Source organism: Primulina tabacum, chromosome 18 (genome assembly GCF_025594145.1).
Source record: "Primulina tabacum isolate GXHZ01 chromosome 18, ASM2559414v2, whole genome shotgun sequence".
Classification (NCBI taxonomy): domain Eukaryota; kingdom Viridiplantae; phylum Streptophyta; class Magnoliopsida; order Lamiales; family Gesneriaceae; genus Primulina; species Primulina tabacum.
This window is the reverse complement of record NC_134567.1, coordinates 8,533,484-8,558,229: the sequence shown is the minus strand read 5'-3', so window position 1 is coordinate 8,558,229 and position 24,746 is coordinate 8,533,484. Positions and strand designations below refer to the sequence as shown.

The 24,746-nt window shown below is 35.0% G+C and overlaps 3 protein-coding genes across 4 annotated transcripts; 2 read left to right on the top strand and 1 right to left on the bottom strand.

Annotated features, from left to right (window-relative positions):
• Positions 1 to 2,339: 2,339 nt before the first annotated feature.
• Positions 2,340 to 9,027, top strand: LOC142533447 (uncharacterized). 2 transcript variants are annotated; one of them, XM_075640209.1, is made up of 5 exons: positions 2,340 to 2,713; positions 2,810 to 2,908; positions 2,980 to 3,036; positions 3,115 to 3,213; positions 8,677 to 9,027. In XM_075640209.1, exons 1-5 carry the CDS (start codon positions 2,623 to 2,625, stop codon positions 8,724 to 8,726), a joined length of 396 nt encoding a protein of 131 aa, XP_075496324.1. In that variant the 5' UTR covers positions 2,340 to 2,622; the 3' UTR covers positions 8,727 to 9,027. The 2 variants fall into 2 exon arrangements, with proteins under 2 accessions (XP_075496324.1, XP_075496325.1); XM_075640210.1 differs by having other exon boundaries at positions 2,341 to 2,713; positions 3,115 to 3,218.
• On the top strand, positions 3,417 to 4,414 carry LOC142533855 (uncharacterized). The gene is made up of 3 exons (XM_075640766.1): positions 3,417 to 3,831; positions 3,982 to 4,136; positions 4,236 to 4,414. Exons 1-3 carry the CDS (start codon positions 3,706 to 3,708, stop codon positions 4,387 to 4,389), a joined length of 435 nt encoding a protein of 144 aa, XP_075496881.1. The 5' UTR covers positions 3,417 to 3,705; the 3' UTR covers positions 4,390 to 4,414.
• Positions 9,028 to 21,287: 12,260 nt separating the features above from the next.
• On the bottom strand, positions 21,288 to 23,766 carry LOC142533639 (reticulon-like protein B5). Its single transcript, XM_075640472.1, has 5 exons — positions 23,465 to 23,766; positions 22,363 to 22,543; positions 22,140 to 22,281; positions 21,833 to 21,902; positions 21,288 to 21,722 (listed from the first exon to the last, which is right to left on the bottom strand). The coding sequence occupies exons 1-5, from the start codon at positions 23,676 to 23,678 to the stop codon at positions 21,553 to 21,555; spliced, it is 777 nt and encodes a 258-aa protein (XP_075496587.1). The 5' UTR covers positions 23,679 to 23,766; the 3' UTR covers positions 21,288 to 21,552.
• Positions 23,767 to 24,746: the final 980 nt, after the last annotated feature.

The window sequence follows — 24,746 nt, the reverse complement described above, 5'->3', positions numbered from 1 at the left end:
TAATTAAGTAAAATATGGATTAGAAAATATAATAATGATTTTTTTTATTATTATACTGCATGCAATTTCGGAGGAAACAAGTAATGGCAATTGAAATCATTAATTAACTTAATTAATATGATTAATTAAGGAAGTAATTATTAGTTAACATAAAAAATATATATTACTTTGGTTGGTTAATGATGAGAGGACCGAAGCTTTAGAAGCAGCAGGTCTCCAAATTCGGTCGTCCCTTTTGCTCTCAAATGGCTTTGAGCAATTTTGATTTTTTCTTGATCTCATAGTTAAAACATCTTCCATGCTTTCAAGTGCAGGTTAGAAGAGGAATAAATATTCCAGTCGTGGACCAAATTAGTAGATCGAATAATGTTCGTCGGAGTTTACAACAAGAGCTACGTCCGCTAATACCGGAGTAGTTTGAGTCGAGTGAATTATTCACTAAGGTATATTACTAAACGGGAAAATTAGGGAAAAGGGACTCTACTGTAATTTTTTTTAAAAAAAAGTTCCATAAGTAAATTTACCTTTATGTCCCTGTGTTTTATGTTTAAAATCTTTAAACACACGATTAAACATACATCTTTGCCAAAAAACTAACAGAGAACCCTCCCACCGTAAACCCTTCGTTCCCGGAAAAACCCTTCCCTCGAGGCGACGCAAACTCAATCGAAGGAATGGCAAACGAAAATGTGGTAATTTTCGCGTTTATTTCGATTTGTTGCTTCTGAGTTTTTGTCGATTTTTGTGATTTATGTTTGCTGCGTGTGTGCGTATCGACTGTGGTTTTTTGTGGTCGACCAACTTTTATGGTCGACCACTTTTTTTGGTCGACCAACTTAGTTGGTTTGGTCGACCAACTTTTGTTGGTGTCGACCAAAATGATTGTGGTCGACCAATCTTTTTGGTCGACCACACATTTTTTAGTAACGTTTTTTTTTCCTAAGTTTACTAACTTATTTATTTTTTGTCATAGGTCTATTTGCCGAGAAAACTAGGCATGGATGCAATTTTTCGATGCAAATTGACAATTCAATCGAGATATAAAGAGATTGCTGAGAAGATTCATCGCTATTTGAACAACGATGAGAGAACCCATTTTTTCGAGCAGTCGTCTTTTGGTATTTGGTTAGGTATTATAGAGATTTTAACATTTTCAGTCAAATTCTATGGTATTTAATGAGTAATCATATAGTTGATAGTAGTAGTAATGATTTGTGGATGGTGGTGCGCAAAAGACATGTTAGATTTTCTTTGTTGGAGTATTGTTTAATAACGGGTCTCGATTGCGCTATAGAGCCCGAAGATTTACCAGATAGAGGTGTATTTGGCACCACACACTTTTCCGGTAAGTCTGAGATTGTTTTGAGTGATTTGGAGGGAAAGATTATTGTCCAAGAGCAGAATGAGACTGGTATAGACGTGGAGAAGATAAAGATGGCTAGTCTATACTTCTGTTGTGCCGTATTCGGTGAGGAAACTAGGAAAAAGACGATGAAGATCGACCCTAAATACTTGAGGCTTGTAGATGATTTGGATAAGTTCAACCTTATCCCTGGGGTAGAGTAGCCTATCGGGATGCGGTCTGATGTTTGAAGAAGGACATTTTAGGACGATATAATTACCTCACCGAGGCAGAGGGACGGAAAGAAGTTGAAGACAGCTTCCTTGTCGGTGGTTTTGTTCTGTCTCTGCAGGTATATTATTTTTTGAATGTTAAAGTGGATTTGTTATCTTTATTTATATTAGTAACATTGTTTGAAATTTATGTTACAGATCCTCTCTTATGAATGTTATCCAAGCGTGGCACAAAAGTTTGCAAGGAGAAGAAATGTGGACGGTTTAATGTTGCCCAGGATGTTTCAGTGGGTGACTAACACGTGGCCGTCAAACCGTGCCCCAACTGCTGTTGATATCACTGCAGCCTTTGGTGATTGTACTATAGATGTAAGTAATATGAATTGATTTGATATAATAACCGTGGACATTAATTTTAATTAATCTGATCTGTTATTAATTATATGCAGGATTGTCTTGGATTTTTGACTCCTGCTCCTGAGGAGCTTGTTTCACCGTATTATACGACCGGGGCTTTTTGTTGATTCTGCGCCTGATGCGGTCATCACTCGGGTACTCGAGCTCTGGAGGCAAGGTAAAACAGTCATATGTAGCGAGCACCCTCTGGAGTCTCCCTCGGTACAACACACGCCTTCTGCACATTCAACTCCAGATGTTTCCGGCACCGTTTATGGTGATATTAGTAGATCTGTCCAGCATATGCCTTCTGCACATGCATCTCCGGATGTTTCCGGCACCCGTTCTGGTTATCTCAATAGATCCAGCTCTAGCACCAGTTCTCATATGCGTACGGGCCCTAGAGTCCACTTTGGACTCAATCCTTCCCGCCACCCATCACCCTTGGAGCATCATTTCGAGAGGCGGTTGACTGCACTGGAGGATTCCGTTACGTCTATGCATGTTAAGATTTCAGCATGATTTATTGAGACCAGGGCATGTATCAGGAATATAAATCAGGCTTTAGATGACTTGAAATCGAGTTTAAATCTTGGTCTCAATGAGTTGAGATTGAGTTTGACTGAACAGATTAGAGCTGGTTTTGCTGAGATGAGGTCTAACATGCCAATGCATCAGGACAAAGATTATAGCATAGCCTATAGCAGAGGGCGGAAGAGGAAATCATCCGAGGCAGATTTTGGTGAGTTAATTTTATTAATTATATTTATGTTTATGTAATAGAATGATTTAGTAGAATTTTCATTATTATTTTAATTTTTTTAATGTACGCTGTTAGGTGTGGATGACAATCTGGCTAGGGAAATTGGTGGTAGTAGCCAAACACAACATATATTTGAGCCTAACCTTCCAGTCATTACAGAAGAGTCCTCAGAAGGTGAGTTAATGCACTTTTTTTGATTTTATATTTATGTATAGTATATTAAACAATAAACTTTTTGTTTTTAGATATTCAAGTGACTCCGGATGCGCGTAAGTCAGGTGACGAGGCGACCACGTCGAGAGGTTATTACACTGCACCTTGTCTATTCATATTTTTATTAAAGTTGTTATTATTTTAATTTGTTTAATGTACGCTGTTAGGTGTGGATGATAATCTGGGTAGGGAAATTGGCAGTAGTAGCCAAACCCAACAGATATTTGAGCCTAACCTTCCAGGCATTACAGAGGAGTCCGCAGAAGGTGAAGTAATGCACTTTTTTTATTTATATTTATGTATAGTATATTAAACAATATATTTTTTGTTTTTAGATATTCAAGTGACTCCAGGAGGCGAGGCGACCACGTCGAGAGGTTATTACACTATACCTTGTTTATTGTTCATATTTGCATTAAAGTTGTTACAATTGATCAATTTACGCAGCGAACCATCAGTTTGGGGCAATTATAGATGACGGTGTGAGGCCACTTGCGGAGACCGTGACACTTGAAGATAAGCAACTCGCTAGCGCAAGTTAGGGCATCGATGCTCGACCGTTCGCCAAGTAGGATTCGAGGTTTTTATGCCGAATATGAGAAGTCGTTCTATGGGCCCATGGCAATCGCAAACTCGCGTGTCACTATCTCTGTAAGCATTTACAAAGCTTTTAAATTTGTAGAAAACTTATTTTAAAACATTGAAAACCTTTTGTTCTGTTGAATTCAGCACATCGACGAAGCTCTCCGTGGATTGAGATGCAGATCCGACATCCTGAAGTGATGTCGCCAGATGTGTCGTTGATGGACAGACATTTCTACACTTCGATGTCAGTATTGGCCGAAGAGAAAGATAACGTTTTCAACACGAAACTGGTGGGGATGGTGAGGATAGTGAAAGGTAGTGATCCAGAATGACCTTGTCTCTCGTGGCAAAAGGCACGAAGAATTCTCATCCCTGTCGACAGAGATAGGCGCTGGTTTTTGCTAAAACTCATTACAGGGGTGAATAAGTGCATTATATATGACTTGCAGCGAAGGCACGATCCCAACTTCAAAGATCTGAATGAGGAAATAGAGCTTATACTTATAAACGCTGCTCGTCTGCTATCCATTGTTGGGAACAACCCACACCCCGAGATGCCATGGAATATAAAACTACATGATGAATTCAGTGCCAAGATTATACAGTACGTTGTCAACTTTCTATTTAAAATATAATAACTTCATTATTCTTTTTTTAATTATACAGTAAATAATAACTTCTCATTTTCTTTTTTTTTTCACAGTGAAGATTCCGGAGCATTTGTGTTAGCTGTTGCTAGATACTCTTTGTCTAGGAAGAGTGAGCAATTAGTACTAACTTTAGATGATAGAATAGTATCTGAGTTTAGATATTTTTTAGCTTATAATATGTTCCTTAATGATTGGTCATTGTTGTGATGTATCGGACAATTTTATGTAATTATTGGACAAACATTGTTTGTTATGTAATTCCCTAGTATTTTTTTGGTCGACCACCATTGTGCTTTTTGGTCGACCACTGTCCTTTTGGTCGACCACTGTGCTTTTGGTCGACCGCTGTGCTTTAGGGTTTAGGGTTTAGGGTTTCTTGGTCGATTCACAATTACGTTATATGTTTTAACATGTGAATACATAATCATAATCTCACAACTATGTTACATTTAAAAAAATATGAATCGTAAATTCACGATTATGTTATATGTTATAATTGACATGTGTCACGATCTCAAAATTATGTTACATTTTAACAAAAATTAATCGTAATTTCACGACTATGTTATATGTTTTAAATTACATATGAATAACAGAATCACAATCTCAATATTTTGTTACATTTTAAAAAATATGATTATGTTATATGTTTTAATTTACATATGAATCACGTAATCATAATCTCACAACTATGTTACATTTAAAAAAATATGAATCGTAATTTCACGATTATGTTATATGTTATAATTGACATGTGTCACGGACTCACAATTATGTTACATTTTAACAAAAATGAATCTTAATTTCATGATTATGTTATATGTTTAATTTACCTATGAATCGCAGAATCACAATCTCACTATTTTGTTATAATTTAAAAAATATGAATCGTAATTTCACAATTAATTTATATGTAATAATTGACATGTATCACGATCTCACAACTATGTTACATTTAAAAAAATATGAATCGTAATTTCATGATTATGTTATATGTTATAATTGACACGTGTCACGATCTCACAATTATGTTACATTTTAACAAAAATGAATCTTAATTTCACGATTATAATATATGTTTTAAATTACATATGAATCACAGAATCACAATCTCAATATTTTTTTATATTTTAAAAAATATGAATCGTAATTTCACAATTATGTTATATGTTATAATTGACATGTGTAACAAACTCACAACTATGTTACATTTAAAAAATATGAATCGTAATTTTACGATTATGTTATATGTTATAATTGACACGTGTCACGATCTCACAATTATGTTACATTTTAACAAAAATGAATCGTAATTTCACGATTATGTTATATGTTTTAAATTGCATATGAATCACAGAATCACAATCTCAACATTTTTTTATATTTTAAAAAATATGAATTGTAATTTCACAATTATGTTATATGTTATAATTGACATGTGTCACGATCTCACAACTATGTTACATTTAAAAAAATATGAATCGTGATTTCACGATTATGTTATATGTTATAATTGCCATGTGTCACGATCTTACAAAAAATATGAATCGTAATTGCATTATGTTATATGTTTTAATTTACATATGAATCACGGAATCATAATCTCACAACTATCCTAATTTCACAATTATGTTACATATTTTCGACAATTATTAATATCAATTTAAAAATTAAAAAAAAACTAATGGTCGACCATCAAGCTAATAGTCGACCATCAAGCTAATGGTCGACCAAAAATAAAACTTTGGTCGACCCTCAGGCTAATGGTCGACCATCAGAAGTTAAAATTCGACCATAACTTCCGGCATATGATTCTATCTCTGGCTGAATTCACCGATTGAAGGAATTTTGTTTTGTTTTCTTCTGCCAACTCTTTTCTCTAACAAAGGAGGCAACACCAATGGAAAATTAATGTTGCGTGGCCATTCATTTTCTTCCGGAACGGGATACACAGTCTCTGAGTAAGCCATGCACCATGACATTGTAGAATAGTACTCTGAACACAGATCATATAAATCAACCTTGGCTAATCAACTAGCTGCGATGGCATGAGGACATGGGATTCTATCAATATCAAAAAATCGACATGTGCATCTTTTTTATTCCAGGTCCACTATGGCCGAATGTCCATGATTCCTAACATCAAACTCCAGATGTCCTAATTCAAAAACTTGCATTCCATGGGCATCTGTGAACCTGCTACGAAGAATCCCCTCGATAGTAGGGGTCAGATTAGTGTTACTTGCAATTGATGCGTGGCGATATCGGGCAAACCAAGATGAGGCCAGTTTCTGCAAAGAATCTAAGAGGGCAATGATTGGCAGCTTCCTCTCTTCAAGTAATCTAGCATTGATCGACTCAACCCCGTTTTTTGTCATAATATTGTAACGGGTCTTCGGACAATATGCTCGAGTCCATCTATCAAGTGAGTCTCTCTTGTCCAAATATTGCGCTGCCTCAGGATATCTATTCCTAAAATCATTGTATGCAATATCAAACTCGAAAGTCTTATAAATTTTTGCAATGTGCAAAAACATTTCAGTTGCACCCTTCTTTTTTCATCTAGTTTTCATGTTTTGGGATAAATGCCACGTACAATGACCATGATGCACATTTCTATAGACAGTAGAAACCGCATTAATGATTCCCTGATGCCTGTCTGAAATTATCACCAGTTCATCCTCGTCTGGTACTACTGCTAACAACTTCGTTAAAAATCAACTCCAAGAAGAAGTACACTCGAAATCTACGATTCCCCACGCCAAAGGATATTGGTGATAATTTCTATCTTGTGCCGATGCCACCAGTAAAACACCATTATACTTGCCCTTCAGCCACGTACCATCAATTGATACAACTTTCCGTATACTTCGATATCCTCTGACGCATGCACCAAAGGCAAGAAACATATACTTGAATCGATTTTCCTCTTCGACAAATATGTATGTTATGCTTCCTCGATTCATCTGCTCAACCATGTGCAAATAACAAGTCAATTTAGTAAACTCTTCGTAGGATCACCTTTCAACATATTGTCTGCTAGTTCTTTCCCTTTCCAAGCCTTGTAGTATGATATATCAGCATTCATACTATTGCGCATCATCGCCATCACCGCGTTTGGTACAATTGGCACTGGATGACCTTGGAATTATCCACCAACATATCACGAACAACAGCAGAACTCGCTCCACGGATTCTCTTTCGTCTCCCAGTCAAACCACATATGTGTGTGTTGCAATATGTTCGAACGGAGAATACACGTGAATCATTCTGAATTTTTGAGGTCCAGATTCTCCACTTACAATCAGACACTATACATTTTACGGCGTACACTTTTTGGCTACTTTTAACCATCTCAAATTCAAAGAAAGCTTCCAAACTTATTCTAATTATCTCTTTTTTCACCGCTTCTCGGTTTGGAAACTCTTGACCAACAAACAAGTTTGAACCATCCGTGAATGAAAATGTGTCATTATCAATATCCACATCTGCAACAAAATTTGCGTCATTACTTGCAACCACATTTGCCTCGACCTCATTTGCGTCATTACGTGCTTCATCATATAACTCGTCTGTGTTACTACGATCCACATGCATGGCATCCATGCTTCGTCGAAAAAATCACTGTTATTATTACGATCCACAGAATCAATATTCAAGTGAAAATAATCATCAAAATGTCTATGTTCATTAATATTGCAATTGTTCTCATCAATACCATATCCGTGCACATTATCAAAAACATCAAAAGAAGTAACACATTCAATTTCAACTTGAAGCACTGGCCTAATTCTCGAACAACCAAGATACAAATCATGGTCATTCTCTATATAAATCGGTTGAATGTTGCACGGCAAATCTAGAAGATAACTCAACCTCAAGTTGGCAGTGTCTTCTACTTTCCCAGCTCTATATAGTTCACTTTTTAAATTTTCAAAATAATAAATATCATCCTCCACTAGAATAGCAATAAACTTTGAATTGGGCCCTGGATTCCATTTATATACCAGCTCCTCCATCACTTCTCATTTCCCATCGAAATGAACAACAATAACTGTTGGCATATCTACAAAATGCACCAAAAAATATGATAATTAGAATGGGCAAAATTTTTAATAATAAAAAAAACCTGTCCACACAAGGTCTACCAAAAACAATTTCTTGGTCGACCGCGATTAAGTCGGTCGATCAAGAAGAATACATCATGGTCGACCGACTTAATTTCGGTCGAACATCAAGAATTCTTCTTCATCGATCAATCTTGGTCGACCAATAAGAGTTTGGTCGAACAAGAAAAGAATTCTTCTTGATCGACCAAACTTGGTCGACCAATAAGAGTTTGGTCGACCAAGAAGAATTCTTCTCGATCGACCAACTTAAATGGGTCGAAAAAAATTCTTGATCTTAATTTTGGTCGATCACTGCATGAAGAAAACAATGAACGAGGTTCAAAGAAAATGGAGAAAACTTACTATGATTTTTCTTCAAATACAGACGAATTGGTCTTCAAATACAGAAGAATAGGGCAAGATATGCGGGAGTAGATTTAGATCTAGATCTGAGGAATGAGCACAACAACAGCTGAGCATCAACAGGTGGTCAATTTTGATTTAATGTAAAGCGGAAACAGTAGATGCGGTAGATGAGGTCTTTAAATTTGGGAAGCTGGTAATTGGGGAAAATGTGCATCGAATGAGAAGAAAGAGAAGAGAACAATTAAATTATGAAGTTAGAAGTTTAATTAAGGTTTAATGTAATAATCAAGAGTCAACTCCTTCTTTTTAAAAAAAAAAAGTCAGAGTCCTTGTTTTTTAAATATTTTATGTCTTAATCCCATTTTTTTAATTGCCCCATTACTAAACATCCTTTGAATGTTTAATTTTTAAAACCATAGGAGTGCTCAAATATATCTTGAATGTCAAGATCTAAAAAATTTTAAAAACTTTCGCTGCATTTTAGGCATGAGAAAACCGAGATCCCAACAGTGGTATCAGAGCCAGGTTCTCTATATCTTACGGTTTTAAATCATATTGAATAAATATTTCTAACCACACAAGAAAATTTTTCATAAAATTGATGCACCATAAAAAATTTAATTTTCCAGAAATCAAAAAAAATTTTGAATCTGCCCGGAACTGTTTTGGGCAGACCGTACGCGACCCTGCGCACAATTCGGCAGCGTGCGCGAAGAGTCCACACAGCGTGCGCGCGGTGCGCAGGAGCTACGCGGAGCGTCAGCACAACGTCTGCGGCATCGTGCGCAAAGCGAGCGCGCGGCCAGCGCGACGCGGGTGCCTGCGCGCACAGCATGCCTGCGACTGCCCGAAACGTTTGGGCAGTGCTCGGGCGGCTGTCCGAGAACGCCTCGGGCACTGTGCTGATTATTGGGCTTGAATTGTTTCGACCTATGGTGCAATTTTCTGATTTTTCAAAACTTTGGATTAAATTGATATTTTCTGAAAATTAATTCAATTTATCTTTTGAAAAATTAATTTTTTGAAAATTAATAATATTCTTGTAAAATAAATAATTACAATATGATTTTAATTATTTATGGTAAAAATGAGTTTTACAAGAAAAAAATTTATTATTGAATTAATTGAAAATTAAATAAAGATTTTTATTTAATTTATTAAATTCTTTGATAATTGTGGTGGTTATAACATAATTATTAGATACATGATTTATCAATTAATTAAATTTGTTTAATTAATTGATGTTAATATTAGATATTAAATGAATGAAGGATGATCGAGAGCCTTGACCAATGTGTTAGATGTATATTAAATTTGTTAATATTTGATATTATTAAAGTTGGCTAGTTTATGGCCCGTTTCCACCCCATGAGATGTATCCCTTATGTATCATGGCTATTTAAAATTAATTATTAGAAATAGTGGGAGATCAAACTGGAAGATAGTGGGCCCGATGCACAAGATGAAAACATGTAAAATATTGGAAGCTCTTGTAATAAGTTGCATTTGCATCCCTGCATTCACCTAGGTTTTGGACCTGGATCCATGTCTGGCTCACATGGATATAATAGTGTTGGTGATTGATCATCCTTATTTATTGTTGAATGTCATATTATGATATATTTGTTATATGTAGTATGCATGTATGTATATTATTAGATAATATAGTTGCATGAATCCGGAAAACATACAAACATGGCACTGATTTTAAATTAAAATGATAAGACAATTTTAAAATTAAAATCCCTCATTTTGAATAAGATTCAAAATTTATATCAAACCGCAAAAGTAAAAATTAAAAGAGTTTAATTTATTCTTGTCTTCAATCAACCGTGGTTGCATGTTGATCACTACCCGCGGACAGTGTCTGGCTCATATTATTGGGGAGGCCTGGACGCCGGAAAGCTGTGACTTCCACTGGACATATGATGTGAATTGAGTAGAACTCCCATGACTTCGGCTCATATTATTGAGGGAACTCATGGCGACCATCCAATACAATTCAATATTGATGGGTCGGTTTGACACGTGAAAATAAACGGCGTCATATTATTGGGTCCTTATTAAACGTGAGGCGAAACACGTAGAGTGCATAGGGATGCAATTGGATTCTATCTTTTAGAAATTATAATTGGCTGATATTATTTGTGATTATAATTGTCTAATTGGACTCTACGTACCTACTGAGGAAATATGATTTCTCATTTTCATCAGAGGGTGGTGGAAATGTTAAAATAGTAGAAGGGAAATTTATAAAATAAAAATCCATATTTTATATCTTAAAATTATTTTAAAATAATCAGCAACCATTATTCTGTTTCCATATCAGTATATTTTCGATTTCGTCACGTAATCTATTTTTGTTATTAACAAGCTAACCGAATCTAATTTTCAAGATTGGATAGGAAAATTGTTCTGAATTCGGAGAAAATGGCACACACTAATGTCAGTCCTGCTGAACTGACAAAGCATGCAAGATGGTAGGACCATAGTACGCAAGCTAAAGTGTAACATGCTCACTTTTATGTCAAATGAACTGTACAGACAGTTTGAGAAAATGATGAATGCTGCTGACATTCGAATGCACGTGCAAGATTTGCATGGTGCATGAAACTCATAAATTTATGCACACCACTTTCAAGGAGCTCATGACTATACGCATGCAAGATGGGGTTTTGGCCCATGAGCGTGGTGTACATATGACTGGGCTTATTGAGAATGTGGTGGGCCTGGAACTGTGATTCTTAACGAGTTACTTGATGACATCAATTGTTGTCTTTCTCTTCCTCATTTGACGGGGTTATGGTGAACTTCAATTTGAATAAGATACATGATAGCCTTGAAGAGTTAGTCAATACGCTTATGACTTATGAGATCACCATAAAAAAGGAAAATGTTGTTTTTCTAATGGGCCTCTGGTCAGGACGAAAAATGGCCCACATGGTAAGGGAAAGAAATGTTCTGCCCCTCACAAGAAAAACAAACCCGATAAGAGCCAAACTCTGAAGTAGGGGTGGGCGCGGGTCGGGTTTTCGGGTTCGGGTATCCGAAATTTCGGGTACCCGACATTTTCGGGTACCCGAAAAAATTAAATTTTTTTTTAAAAAATATATGTGTATATTTTTTTCACATTTCACAAAAAATCACGTCATTATATCGAGTTATAGCTAGTAAGTTAAAAAAAATGTATTTTTCACATTTCACAAAATATCTTGTCATTAAATCATTTTATGATTAATCATTTGTCATTATATCGAGTCATTATTAGCCACAAAAAAATATATGTATTTTTTAAATGAAAAGACATATAGGCCCAATATTTTTTTAAAAAAATTTCGGGTACCTGATACCCGATCGGGTATCGGTGAAATACTCGAATCCGAACCCGAAAATTAATTTCATGTATCGGGTACCCGAAGAACCCGATTTTTTTAGAAAATACCCGACCCGATCGGGTTTTAACCGATCGGGTCGGATCGGGTACCCGATACCCTAAAATAAATGCCCACCCCTACTCTGAAGGACACTTAAAGGGCCTACAAAACCCGATAAGTCAGAACATATTTATTTTACTTCAAGAAGCTCGGACATAAGAAATTATATGCGCCACAAATATTCTGGAAATGATAAGTGAATGTCCAAAGTAAACTGGATTTCTACAACAAACAAAAGAAAGTTAGATGATCCAAATCCCGCACAATTATGGCACGCTAGACTATGTCACATTTTCCAAAGAAGGATGCACAAACTAGTGGGAGAAGGCATGTTTGACTTGACAGACATAAATTCTCTACCTACTTGTAAGTCCTGTCTAAAAAAAATTTGACCAAGACTCCATTCAATGGAAACGTGGAAAGTGCGCATGGTCTACTGGATTTGATCCACACAGATGTTTGTGATCCGCTAAGTGTTAGCACAAAATATGGGAAAAATCCTACTTCATTATCTTTACTGATGACAATTCGAGGTATTAGTATGTTTATTTGATGAAACAAAAATCTAAAGCATTTGGAAGGTTCAAAGAATTCATATCTGAAGTAAAAAAACAACTAGAAAGGAGTATTAAGACACTTCGATCTGATCGAGATGGAGAATACTCTAGTGCTGAATTTTTGGGTTATCTAAGAGAGAATGTGATTCTCTCACAGTGGACTCCACCAGAAACATCACAATTGAATGGTGTTTCTAAACGTTGTAATCGAACCTTGATGTACATGGTTTATCCATGATGGGATTTACTGAATTGCCTAAATCTGAAACGTCTGCTTATTCATTTTCTTAAAAAGTACTAGAAATTTTTTTTTTCAAACCTCACATACCATTTGGCCGAATCATAAAATATTTTGGAACCATTTTAAAAGTAAAACAACCAACTATTTTATCAAATCAAAAACATTATTTGAAAAGTATAGTTCATACTATAACCTTCCAAAAACCACTCATAAATAAATAGTCGTAAAAATATCTTTAACATAACTTAAAATCATAAATCATAACTAGTGCGGAAAACTAGCGTCGGTCCTCGGGTTATGTGCACCTCCAGTCCAGCAAAGTCAACCATCAAACCTCCATTATCATATTCATAATCAATATCACCTGCATCAATCACACCTAGTGAGTTTAAAGACTCAACACGTCATATTCTTGATAACGAGTAATACGTAATACAGTTAACATATAACGGTGAAAAATACTTATATTTAAAATATCATTTTCATGAAGATGCATAAACTTAAAACATAATATTTTCGTAAACATTTTCATGATGCATAAACTTTAAATAAAAACATTTTCAAAAAAACATAAACGTATCACTTAAACATATTCATATCCATATCCATATTCGTGTCCATATTTATATTCATATTCATGTTCATGTTCGTGTTTGTTGAATTCAGATCGTGATTGTGACTCGTATTCTTGATCGTATTGGGCGATGGATCCATCTAGAGAAAACCCCAGTACTGGGCGGCGAGGACACCAGCGACACTCTCACCCGTCAACTGGGCCTTGGCCAACGTATTAACATATTCGTATCACGTATTTGTATTCGTATCCGTATCCAAAGAAACACGGTCGTCAGGCTCCCACTGGGACCATAACCCTCACGATATTTCCACATGTAGTAGTCACAATCCCTTCACGTCCTTCAACATGTTATCATTACTTAATAAAAACATGCATAATATCATTTTTATTTTGAAACCAAGCATGCAACATATCTTTTAAATGCTCATTTTAAACCTTAAAATTCATAAACATTTAAAAATCATAATTTAACATGTTAAAATCATAAATATCCATAAACATTTTAAAATGGACATATTAACATATAAAAATTTCAAAACATCCATAACCATTGAAAATAATCATATTAGCACATAAAACAACATTCAAGACACTGCCATGACGTTTACTAATTTTCTAGGTGTAAAAAGACAGTTTTACCCCTGGACGTATAATTTCTCGTTTTTGACATTTTCTTAATTTCATTGACTCTAACATGTCCCAAATAATTATTTAAGCCTACACGAATTTTATCATATTTTTATTTAGCATAATTCGATGACTTTTAAATTAATCTTTAAATGTGACGTATTAATGCGTTTTAATCCCGAATTAAACCAAACCTTAATATAAAATTCCCAAATCAAAAATTTAGACTTATAATAATTATTTAAGCTTAAACGTAATTTTTCATAATTTTATAAAGCTTAAAACTAGGCGCTTCAATTAACTCGTTAATTAGTGTTTCGTGCGGCGATTAAATCCCGAATAAATCCAAAACTCGTTATTTTGATCCCAAAATTTAAACATAACATTTTTAATATTTATTCTACCCTTCCAAGTCATGAGCCACCCCCGTGGACCCATGGATTCAATTTTTGTCTTTAAAATCTCGTTTTTGACACATCGACGAACACGCCGAGCCATCTCCCAATTTACTCGAGCCACGCCCGAGCCACCTTGAACCAAAACCTAGCCAACCCACCTAGGGACCCTACTGAGGAAGCTTAGCCCAAACAACCATACCTAGCCCGACAAAAAACGTCCTAGAAATCGACCTAAAATTCTGCACGTGTGTGTGTTTGTAGTGTCCTTGTTGCATTGGGACTCCTAGCCGCCTAGGACTCTACCAGCCCTTAACCACCGACCACCCTATATCATCCTAATTCATGGCAGCCCCTTAGGTGAATGAAATTCATGGTTCTTAGATCAACATGCATGTTTTAAAAACCATAAAAGAGGCATAAACGAAAATCTTCAAAGGCGCTACTTGTTTTCATGCAATTTCAAACATAATTAAATAATATGGTGTGATGATGAGTAAAAAGAGAATATGGCGTGCCTTTGCGTTTTATACGCACGATTATTCGTTGACGAATCGAAGAACTTTGACGTAGGAGAATAGGCTGAATTTTCTCTTCAAAAATCGAAGCTTTCTTCTACAAAACCCTTGTGTGTGCCGTGAGTTTGGTGGGGTGAAAAGAGTTCTGAAATTGTGCTAGGGTGGGGCGTGTATGCTAATAGATTGGGGCAGGTTAATTGCATATTATATAGTTAAATAAAAACACTAATCAAGCTTAGGCCCATTAGGAGATTTAATTACGCCCATTAGTGATTAATTAAAATATTTAAAATAATTTTGCTTAAATAAGTTTGTGAATTTATTAGCCGGGTTTCCAAAACGTTCGTATTTTTGTAAAAAAAAACAAACACTGATAAAATTTACGTCCCGGCGTATAAAATCACCTAAAAACCCCCTTGTTTTCAAAAATAAGAAAAAGCATCACTCATATTTTAAATAATTAAAAACAACTATTTAATAAAAACATTTTACATTTTTCAGCCATCGGTCTCCGTTCCACGATCGCAACTCGAATAACCTTCAAAAATACATTTTAATGCAGCATTGTAGAAAAATATATTTTAAACATGCAAGTATGCACAACATAATTAATTCATGCAATTAAAACGATTAATTGAAATACACAAGGAAATTAATAATTGCATGCATGTGATTTGCGTGGACTTTTAAATTTTTGGGGCGTTACAAAATCGTTTTGGGGCTTTGCGCTTGAAAATGCGGTAATGTTGTTGAATAATGTCCATACTAAAGCAGTGGATAAAATACCATATGAGATATGAATGGGAGAAACTCCCAAATATTCTTATTTTAGAATATGAGGATGTCCTGCTTATGTGAAGCAGACAGTGGAAGACAAATTGAATAGTAGATTCACTTTGTGCTACTTTTTAGGATATCCAAAGAATTCTGTTGAATACTATTTCTATCGTCCCAATGAATCAAAAGTGTTTGTTTCAAGAAATGCCACCTTTTTGGAAAATTAATTTCTATTAGATAGAAAAAGACAAGATGATAGAACTTGAAGAAATTCAAGATACTCCCTCAATTGTAGAAGTTGAACCTAATCCCCAACAACCAGTAGTTGAAGTACACGCTCCTGAAAGGTCTGATAGGGTTGTCAGACCACCAGCAAATTATACGCTTCTTCATGAACAAGGCCATGATGTGCCTTGTGTTGGATGTGATCCAATGAACTTCAAAGAAGCAATATCTGATATTGATTCATCCAGATGGCTTGAAGTCGTGCAGTCTGAAATGGACTCTATGTATTCAAACCAAGTCTTGACATTAGTGGATCCACCTGAGGGAATCGTTCCCATAGGATGCAAATGGATCTACAAAAGAAAGCTTGGGGTGGATTGGAAGGTATTGACCTTCAAGGCAAGACTGGTTGAAAAGGTTATACTCAAAGGCAAGGAATTGATCATGAGAAAACTTTTTCACCAGTTGCTATGTTTAAGTCCATTAGAATACTACTAGCCATAGCAGCATGGTATGACTATGAGATATGGCAAATGGATGAGCATTCCTCAATGAAGACATCAATGAAGAAATTTATATGTCTCAACCTAAGTGATACACATCAGTAGGAAATGAGCATAAGATATGCAAACTTCAAAGATCAATATATGATCTCAAGCAGGCGTCCAGAAGTTGGAACCTCATATTTGAAAACATTATCAAGGAATTTGGTTTTGCCAAGAATCCTGAGAAACCATGCGTGTACAAGAAAGTTACTGGGAGTGCAGTGACATTCCTGGTACTTTATGTTGATGATATCCTGCTCATTGAGAATGATATAGGATTACTGCAATCAACTAAAGTATGGTTAGCAAATAAATTCTCCATGAAATACATGGGTGAAGCATCATATGTATTGGGAATACAAATGTATAGAAATAGATCATAGAAGATGTTGGGGCTCACCCAAGCCACTTATATCGATACCATTCTCAAGCAATTTTCTATAGAAGAGTCCAAAAGAGGATACGTACCAATGTGTCATGGTGTTACTCTATCTAAAGCTATGTTTTCCAAAATTGATGAAGAGATAGAGATGATGACACGTATTTCATATGCGTCAGCCATTGGTAGTACCATGTATGGTATGATATCGACACGTCCTGATGTTGTTTACGCTCTGAGTGTTACAAGCAAATATCAGGTGAACCCTGGTCCAATGCATTGGAAAGCCGTGAAAGATATTCTTAAGTACTTCAGAACTGCTAAGAACTTTTTCATGGTCTATGGGGTGGAGAATTGAAATTGAAAGGCTACACTGATTCTATCTTCCAATATGATGTAGATGATTCGAAATCGACCTCAGGCTTCGTATTCATGTTGAATGGTGTGGCTGTCTCTTGGAAAAGTTCCAAGCAAGACACCGTTGTGGATTCTACCACTGAAGCTGAATACATTGCCGCATCTGCTGCAGCCAAAGAGGCAGTTTGGATGAGTAATTTTGTCCAAGAGTTGGGCATTTTTCATAATGGAGTTGATCCAGTCCCCATGTACTGTGACAACATTGGTGCCGTTGCGCAAGCAAAGGAACCAAGGTCTCATCAGCAATCCAAACATGTATTGAGGAAGTTCCACATCATCCGGGAGATTGTGGGAAGATGAGATATATCAGTCGAAAGAGTCCTCTCTGTAGATAATGTTGCTGACTCACTTACAAAGCCTTTGCCAGGACCATTGTTTGAGAAGCATCTCAAAGCAATGGGATTAAAGTTATGGATAGTTGGCTCTAGGGCAAATGGGAGATTGTTAGAGTAGATGCCCTGCAAGGCAACGGTTGGCTAGGGAATTTATTGACTCAAGTGTAATAAACAATCTTTATTTTAATATAATTTAACTTTTTATGATCTTTTTTTACTTTATCTGTATACCCATGCAACCAGCATAGATAAAGTCCTTGATTATACTTTAATACAAATGAATCGTAATTCGATGTTGAAACTCATTTGTACACTGTATAATCTAAATTCGGTCCTAGTCGATTCAGCCGCTTAAAAGATGGATAAAGGTCGCTTGAGATCGAGACTAGCATCTGTGATGTTGTGTACCGCGTTTCTTGGTAAGGGCATAGAGATTTCCAAACATGCAGATGGGTAGTCATATGATGATTATACCGAACTGCCTCCCTCGAACTTTTCAAGTGGTTATCATTAATCGAGAGGATAATTATATGGTTATGATAGTACACCATTAGTCCTTACGACCCGGGACAACACTGAGGCTCTATATACTAAGGCTGTGCTTTGACTCGTTTACCGATTCTAGGAGAGTCATCATGTGGCGAGATTGACTACAGTTGCGACACATGTAGGAGCCAGTGCATTGTAGTCGGGAATTCACCGCTCACCTACGGGTGTGGATATCTTATGTGATGTGATGGAATAATAGTGCATGGAATCTCTGGCCAGAGTATGAGATGTACGTTAGAGAAGGAGTTCTCCAATTGTACATGCGATGCCACTATTTATTCTCAAAGATGTGTCACATAGTTATCGAATTATTATGCAACCCTCGATAAACCAATTGTTGCAGATTCGATCGGGATATATGAGATGAAGAGAGCGTAATGTACGTTAATCATTACCGACTTGTTCTTGCAGGCGCTATCAGTGATACCTATGGAATCATGGGGCGATGCTACTAGACGCTCTTACCATGATTCGATGGGTTTAATCAGAAATATAATTTCTGACATTCTCATGATCAACTTTTGATACATAGAATGGGGCAAATTATGGTAAACCCGAATAAAAGAAATTGTCCTGAATCACAAAGAGTTGTGAACCCACGGCTAGCTGTATCCCAGAATCATTGAGTGTCACACAAGCACAAGTTTACCTGTTACCGTTGAGATAATAAATTCAATGAGTTTAATTTATAAAAAATAAGTTTGATATGATCAGTCGATAAGCTTATAAATAAAATTTATAAAAGCTTATAGAAATTTTGATAGCATGACTACTAAAACAGTCAAAAGGATTACACCTGTCTTATTTAGACATTTGTGATTTCGAAATTAAAGTGTGCATCATAATAACAAATAAGTTGAAATTGTCACATCGATGATGTTGGATCGTCGATCGTGATTATGATGATATTAATATAATGGGAGCATGAATCATGGGCTTGTAAGAGTATAAGCTCATCATACAAATTTATTATAGTTTAAATGGGCTTTAATAGTTAAATTATATTTTAATTGAGTTAAAATATAGCACATTAAATTTTTATAAAATATGGTATTGATTTATGTAATATGGAAATATTCATGATACTATAATTTTAAAAACTTGCACACAAAACAAAATAATACTAATGCATGATATTCTCAAAATATATATATGCATCGAGATTGGTCTAATATATGGCATGCAATTAGAATCTATAGTTAACTTAATTAATCTAATTAATTAAGTAAAGGATGTATTAGAAAATATAAAAATGATTTTTTTATTATTATAATAATGCATGCAATTTCGGTGGAAACAAGTAATGGCAATTGAAATCATTAATTAACTTAATTGATATGATTAATTAAGGAAGTAATTATTAGTTAACATAAAAAAAATATACTACTTTGGTTGGATAATGATGAGAGGACCGGAGCTTTAGAAGCAGGAGAAGGTCTCCAAATTCGGCCGTCCGTTTTGCTCTCAAAAGGCTTTGAGCAATTTTGTTTTTTTCTTGATCTCATCGTTAAAACATCTTCTATATTTTCTAGTACAAGTTATAAGAAGAATAAATATTTCAGTCGTGGACCGGATTAGTAGATCGAATAATGTTCGTCGGAATTTACAACAAGAGCTACTCCACCAATACCAGAGTAGTTGGAGTTGAGTGAATTATTCACTAAGGTATATTACTAAACACCCTTTGAACGTTTAATTTTTAGAACCATACGAGTGCTCACTTATATCTTGAATGTCAAGATCTAAAAAAATTTAAAAACTTCCGTTCCGTTTTGGGTACGAGAAAACCGAGATCCAACAGTTAGATAAAGTGTACAAGTTAAGATTTATAAACGACAATGAAAATCATAGATACTATACATCCAAAACTGATAACAAATAGAAACAACAATGATGAAAACAATTTTTTTTATTGACTACCAAAGAGCTATGCAGGTTTTCATTCAAATTAATCACATAAAAAAAATGGGGTGTTGTAAATGGTGATAAAAACTATGAAAAAATCGAGTAATTTTTTTAAACAAAAAAACAAAAAGCAACAAATAAGAAGAAAACCAAAAGCGTGAACAAGTCAGATAGAAAAAAATCACAAACAAAAAATAAGTTCAAGTAACAAATAAATGAATCAATCTCAAATCCGACGATGGCAGAAAAAATCTGAAAATCAAATATGTCGAATCGCTAAATTTAATCAAAGAAGGAAACAAAAAAAATAAAAAGGTGAAAGGAAACCACTGCTGGTGAAAAAAAAACAAGAAAAATATTGAACAAATCATGATTATTTGAAATGATAAATAAATTATGAAAAAATATTTGCTATTAAATAAGAAGTGAAATATTCCTTTGAAAAACGATAATTCGTTGTGCACTCACGTTTGTCATCAACGTGCTAACACATGTGTTTTATACTAGTATTGGTAAATATGACTATTAATCTCATTCCATAAGTAAATTACACATATATTTAATATAATTGCAAGGATGAAAACGGGACACATTTGGTTAAACTCGATAACCGTCCCACCTTACTTTTGGACTTGCCCTTTCCTGTCACAAAAACCGACAGGTCCAATGCAGGTTAGACGCTAAAAATTGTATTATTTATAAATTTTAGTCATTACATAATTATATATTTTTATATTAAACATATTACAATAGAATAAAATTATTTTAATCCTAGAATATTATAACTAAAATTATGTATTCACTATTAAATACAATAAAAATATAAATATATTCTTAATAATACCTAAAGCGGGTTCATTAAATCTCAAGATCCGTCTAGTATCCGTTTGGCCGGATCTGACCCGTTCAGAACGAGAACGGATTTGGATTCGATTATTGTCATCCTTGCTAAAATATTTATACAAAAATAAAAAAAATTTACAATATCTAAACAAATCATAAATATTTTATAATCACAGTAATTTATAATGAGATCATATTTGGTTTCTGCAGCAGCATCATTTGTGAAAATATAATGGATTGGAATTTCGTGTCACAAAATTAACATACAGTCTCATAAGAGTTTTTGTGAAAACAATATCCCAAATGAACTTGACATTCCAATGCTTCAATGATAACATAAAAACCATGGAATAGAGACTTCTCCATAAAATATTTTTAACTAGAGATACGTTATCACAACACAAACTCAAAACTAAGTTAAATATCATATTCGACATTTACTATGAACACACAAAGTAATCAAAAAACAAGCCAGTAAACATGGGTTTTGTCAGACAAATGAGGGACAACGATAAAATCCAAAAGAACAACCCCCGATATAACCTTAGACATGGTGAGACCACGAATTCAATTAAGCAAATTTCTTGTCTTTCAGCGGACCTTTTGGGATTTTACTCAAAACCTGAGCATTGAACACAGCATATTGTTTCTTCAGTTCTGCCTCAGCTTTTTCAGCAAATGTGTCGATCTGATCAGCATATTTTTCGTAGAACAACGGCACAGTATGCAACAGGACGAATACTGTTTTCCAGGGGTAAGGAAAAATCCAGTAAGAAAATGTGTGTTATAATAATGCTTATAATTCCAGAACATGCATCAATGACAGAGAGAGAAGCCTGCAAAATACTCACATATGTAAAACAAGGTCAGGAAGTTGAAGCAGCTTCCTATAACTGAAAGAACCCAGAGGCCAGCAATCACCTACAAATTCAAGATGTAATATTTTAATTATCATGGATTGTGGTTATGAAACCGTACATATTTCAGTAAATATAAGATTGTTTCACACATTACACCAACAGTTAACTAGGACCTAACTAACCGAAGTATCAAGAAACTGAAGCAACAAAATAGTTCCATTTTTAGGTCTCAGATATGTGTCATCCTCGCTCACTGCATCAATAAATAAAACCAACAGATCAAGTTTTAGTGACTTACTGCTAGGAATTTCTTTAGATCTTTCCCAGAAGCAATATCGCGAAGGATAGCAACACTAGTGTTAAATTCAAGCCTAAGGGCAGAAGCTACCCCAAGGACAATATCCTCTGGAAGAATGACTTCGGGCATCTTAGGGGGCGACCTAAGATACATGGACCAAAAGTAAGAGAAATGTAAAAGATACCCGCCAAGAGAAAATTTCATGGTCAATCAGGCAACATACTTGTTTATAAAGGTGGACGCATTTGCCCACAGGAAGAGAAGAGTCAGACCAAGAATCAGGATATGGCACACTAGTGTGAGCAAGTGATACTCAAGCAATTCAAAAAGTACCCAAATTGTGGTGGCAACACCGAGCACACCAGCAGAAATTTTCTTATCTCTCCATAGGAAAATGTCGGCGGCTGCAAGAAACTATTCTTGTTAAATTTATCATAAACACATAGAAGCCAGAAATAGAGTGACTCAGACCCTGCAAGAGTATCACAAGAAAAGGAAAATGCTCCATCCCAACTACAGCTTAGCCACATCATATTCCATATGGTTACTTGAACAGAAGAAAGAAAAATAAAATAATTCATTGCGACTTTTATTCTACAAACCAATGTTTTCAAATTAAGAGTCGGACACAAAACTTAAAAGAATATAGGACCAAACCTGATATCTCAAAAGTTTTAAATGGAGATTAACAGCATGCTAAATTATTATATCATAAATTCGGGTGGATATCAGAAAAGGGAAATTCTCACAAGTTCGTTAAACATTGGAGGCTCAAATACAAAAAATGCCAATCAATCAAACAATGGTTTCTGCAAGTTAACTTGAAAAACCCAAAGGCAGATAGAAACATTAGCAAATAATATTGGACATTCGTGCAAAGAAATTATTATATGAATGAGAAATAGAGATTGGATCTGGTGCATTATCACTTGCAATACATTTATTCATGTCAATAAATGAAATAAATATCATCATTTCAACCGAAAAATTCAAGAAATATACAACTTCATGAATTTCAAGAAATAAAGACCGAGAGGCCATCAGAGCCACCATTTCTCATTTTAGCACGCATTCATCCACGAGATGGAAGCCGTCATTTTGTTGTTTCTGTGAAACTTATTGTCATCAAATCTGACCACCAAAGGATTAAAAGAAGTAAATCTCTAAATGGGTCATCATTACCACCATACAAGCATTTTATAAATAAGCAAATAATATCAACCCTAAAATGTTATTTAGCATATCCACCTATGGCCTGAATTTCGTAAAAAAGAACAGTAATGTCATCGCACAGATCGGAAAAAAACAGAAAACGAAATACGTACGTTTTCCGCCACCGAGAACCTTGTGTACGGGCTTTTCGCGACCAAACAAGCGGTATATCTTGGCCTTCACGGCGTCAGCCGTGGATTTGACTTGCGCATCGTCGTCGGAATCCGATGACGACGAATCACTGCCATGAAATTTCTCCGTGATCTTATCGATCAGAGATTCAGCGGCTTGTTCGTGTTTCTCGTGTTCGCCGGCGTGATCGGCCATCGATTTCAATCTCCGATCTCTGGCCGCCGAACTGTTTTTGAATTCTTCTCCCGAAGCGCTTTTTGCTTGAATATATGAAAGTAAACTGAGGGGAGGCAGTTTAAAAGGCGAAGGAGGCCCGAATGTAAACAAACCTAAGGTTCGGAAAATCCTAGCCGAGTGGTTCGGCTTAACGAAATTGAAGAAAAGCAGATTCCAAATTGGCTTTATAGGTTTTGTTGTGTGCGTAGCCGAAGGCTCGGATATCGATATTGCACACAAATCGTATATAGGTACTGATTTTTTTTAATTTAGGATTTAGAATAGCATGATACAAAGGTTATACAGTGAATATGAATAATCAAAAATATTATAGAAACATAAATAAATAAAATGAGTGTACTTACCGCTAGGGATGTAAACGAACCAAACCGTTTGTGAGCTATTCGAAGTTCGATTCGATAAAAGCTCGTTTGAGCTCGTTTAATGAGACTCGTTAAGATAAACAAACCAAACTCAAGCTTTACAGTATTCGGCTCGTTAGCTCGTGAACATGTTCGTTGGTAAGTTCACGAGTAATCTTTTAAATGAAAAAAAAAATAGTTTTGATATTTGATTTATTGGTTTTGCATATTATTTATGAAATATATAGAAAAATCTATTAAATTTATTTTTATAATAAATTTACAAATTTTAATAAGAATAATATATTTTTCTTTATATATATAATTTACTTTTTAATTAATGAAAATTTAAATGTATAATTCATATTTATTAAGTTTGTTTAGGTTCGATAAAGGCTTGAATAAGCTCGTGAGCCATGCATATATTCGTTAAATAAAGCTCGAGCTCGGCTCGATTATAAACGAACCAAGCTCAAACATTCAAGAGTTCGGCTCGGCTCGACTCAACTCGATTATATCCCTACTCACCGCACACAATAGGTATGTTATATATCAATTTTATTTATACATATTATAATTATAACTGTAATATTTTTTAAAAAAAACATTTCAGTAAAAATATTAATAATTACAACAATTTGGATCCAAAAAAACTGTGAAAATTCAAGAATTCGGATGATGTTTA

Bases quoted from the DNA above. Each gene is read 5' to 3' on its own strand.
- LOC142533447 (XM_075640209.1), top strand. From the start codon at position 2,623: ATGAGGTCTAACATGCCAATGCATCAGGACAAAGATTATAGCATAGCC. The intron at 2,714-2,809 runs GTGAGTTAATTT...GTACGCTGTTAG, and splicing joins ATCATCCGAGGCAGATTTTG to GTGTGGATGACAATCTGGCT. The intron at 3,037-3,114 runs GTTATTACACTG...GTACGCTGTTAG, and splicing joins CGAGGCGACCACGTCGAGAG to GTGTGGATGATAATCTGGGT.
- LOC142533639 (XM_075640472.1), bottom strand. From the start codon at position 23,678: ATGGCCGATCACGCCGGCGAACACGAGAAACACGAACAAGCCGCTGAA. The intron at 22,282-22,362 runs GTATGTTGCCTG...CATGTATCTTAG, and splicing joins GCGTCCACCTTTATAAACAA to GTCGCCCCCTAAGATGCCCG. The intron at 21,723-21,832 runs GTGAGTATTTTG...CCTGGAAAACAG, and splicing joins CCTGACCTTGTTTTACATAT to TATTCGTCCTGTTGCATACT.
- LOC142533855 (XM_075640766.1), top strand. From the start codon at position 3,706: ATGCAGATCCGACATCCTGAAGTGATGTCGCCAGATGTGTCGTTGATG. The intron at 3,832-3,981 runs GTGAGGATAGTG...TATGACTTGCAG, and splicing joins ACACGAAACTGGTGGGGATG to CGAAGGCACGATCCCAACTT. The intron at 4,137-4,235 runs GTACGTTGTCAA...TTTTTTTCACAG, and splicing joins TTCAGTGCCAAGATTATACA to TGAAGATTCCGGAGCATTTG.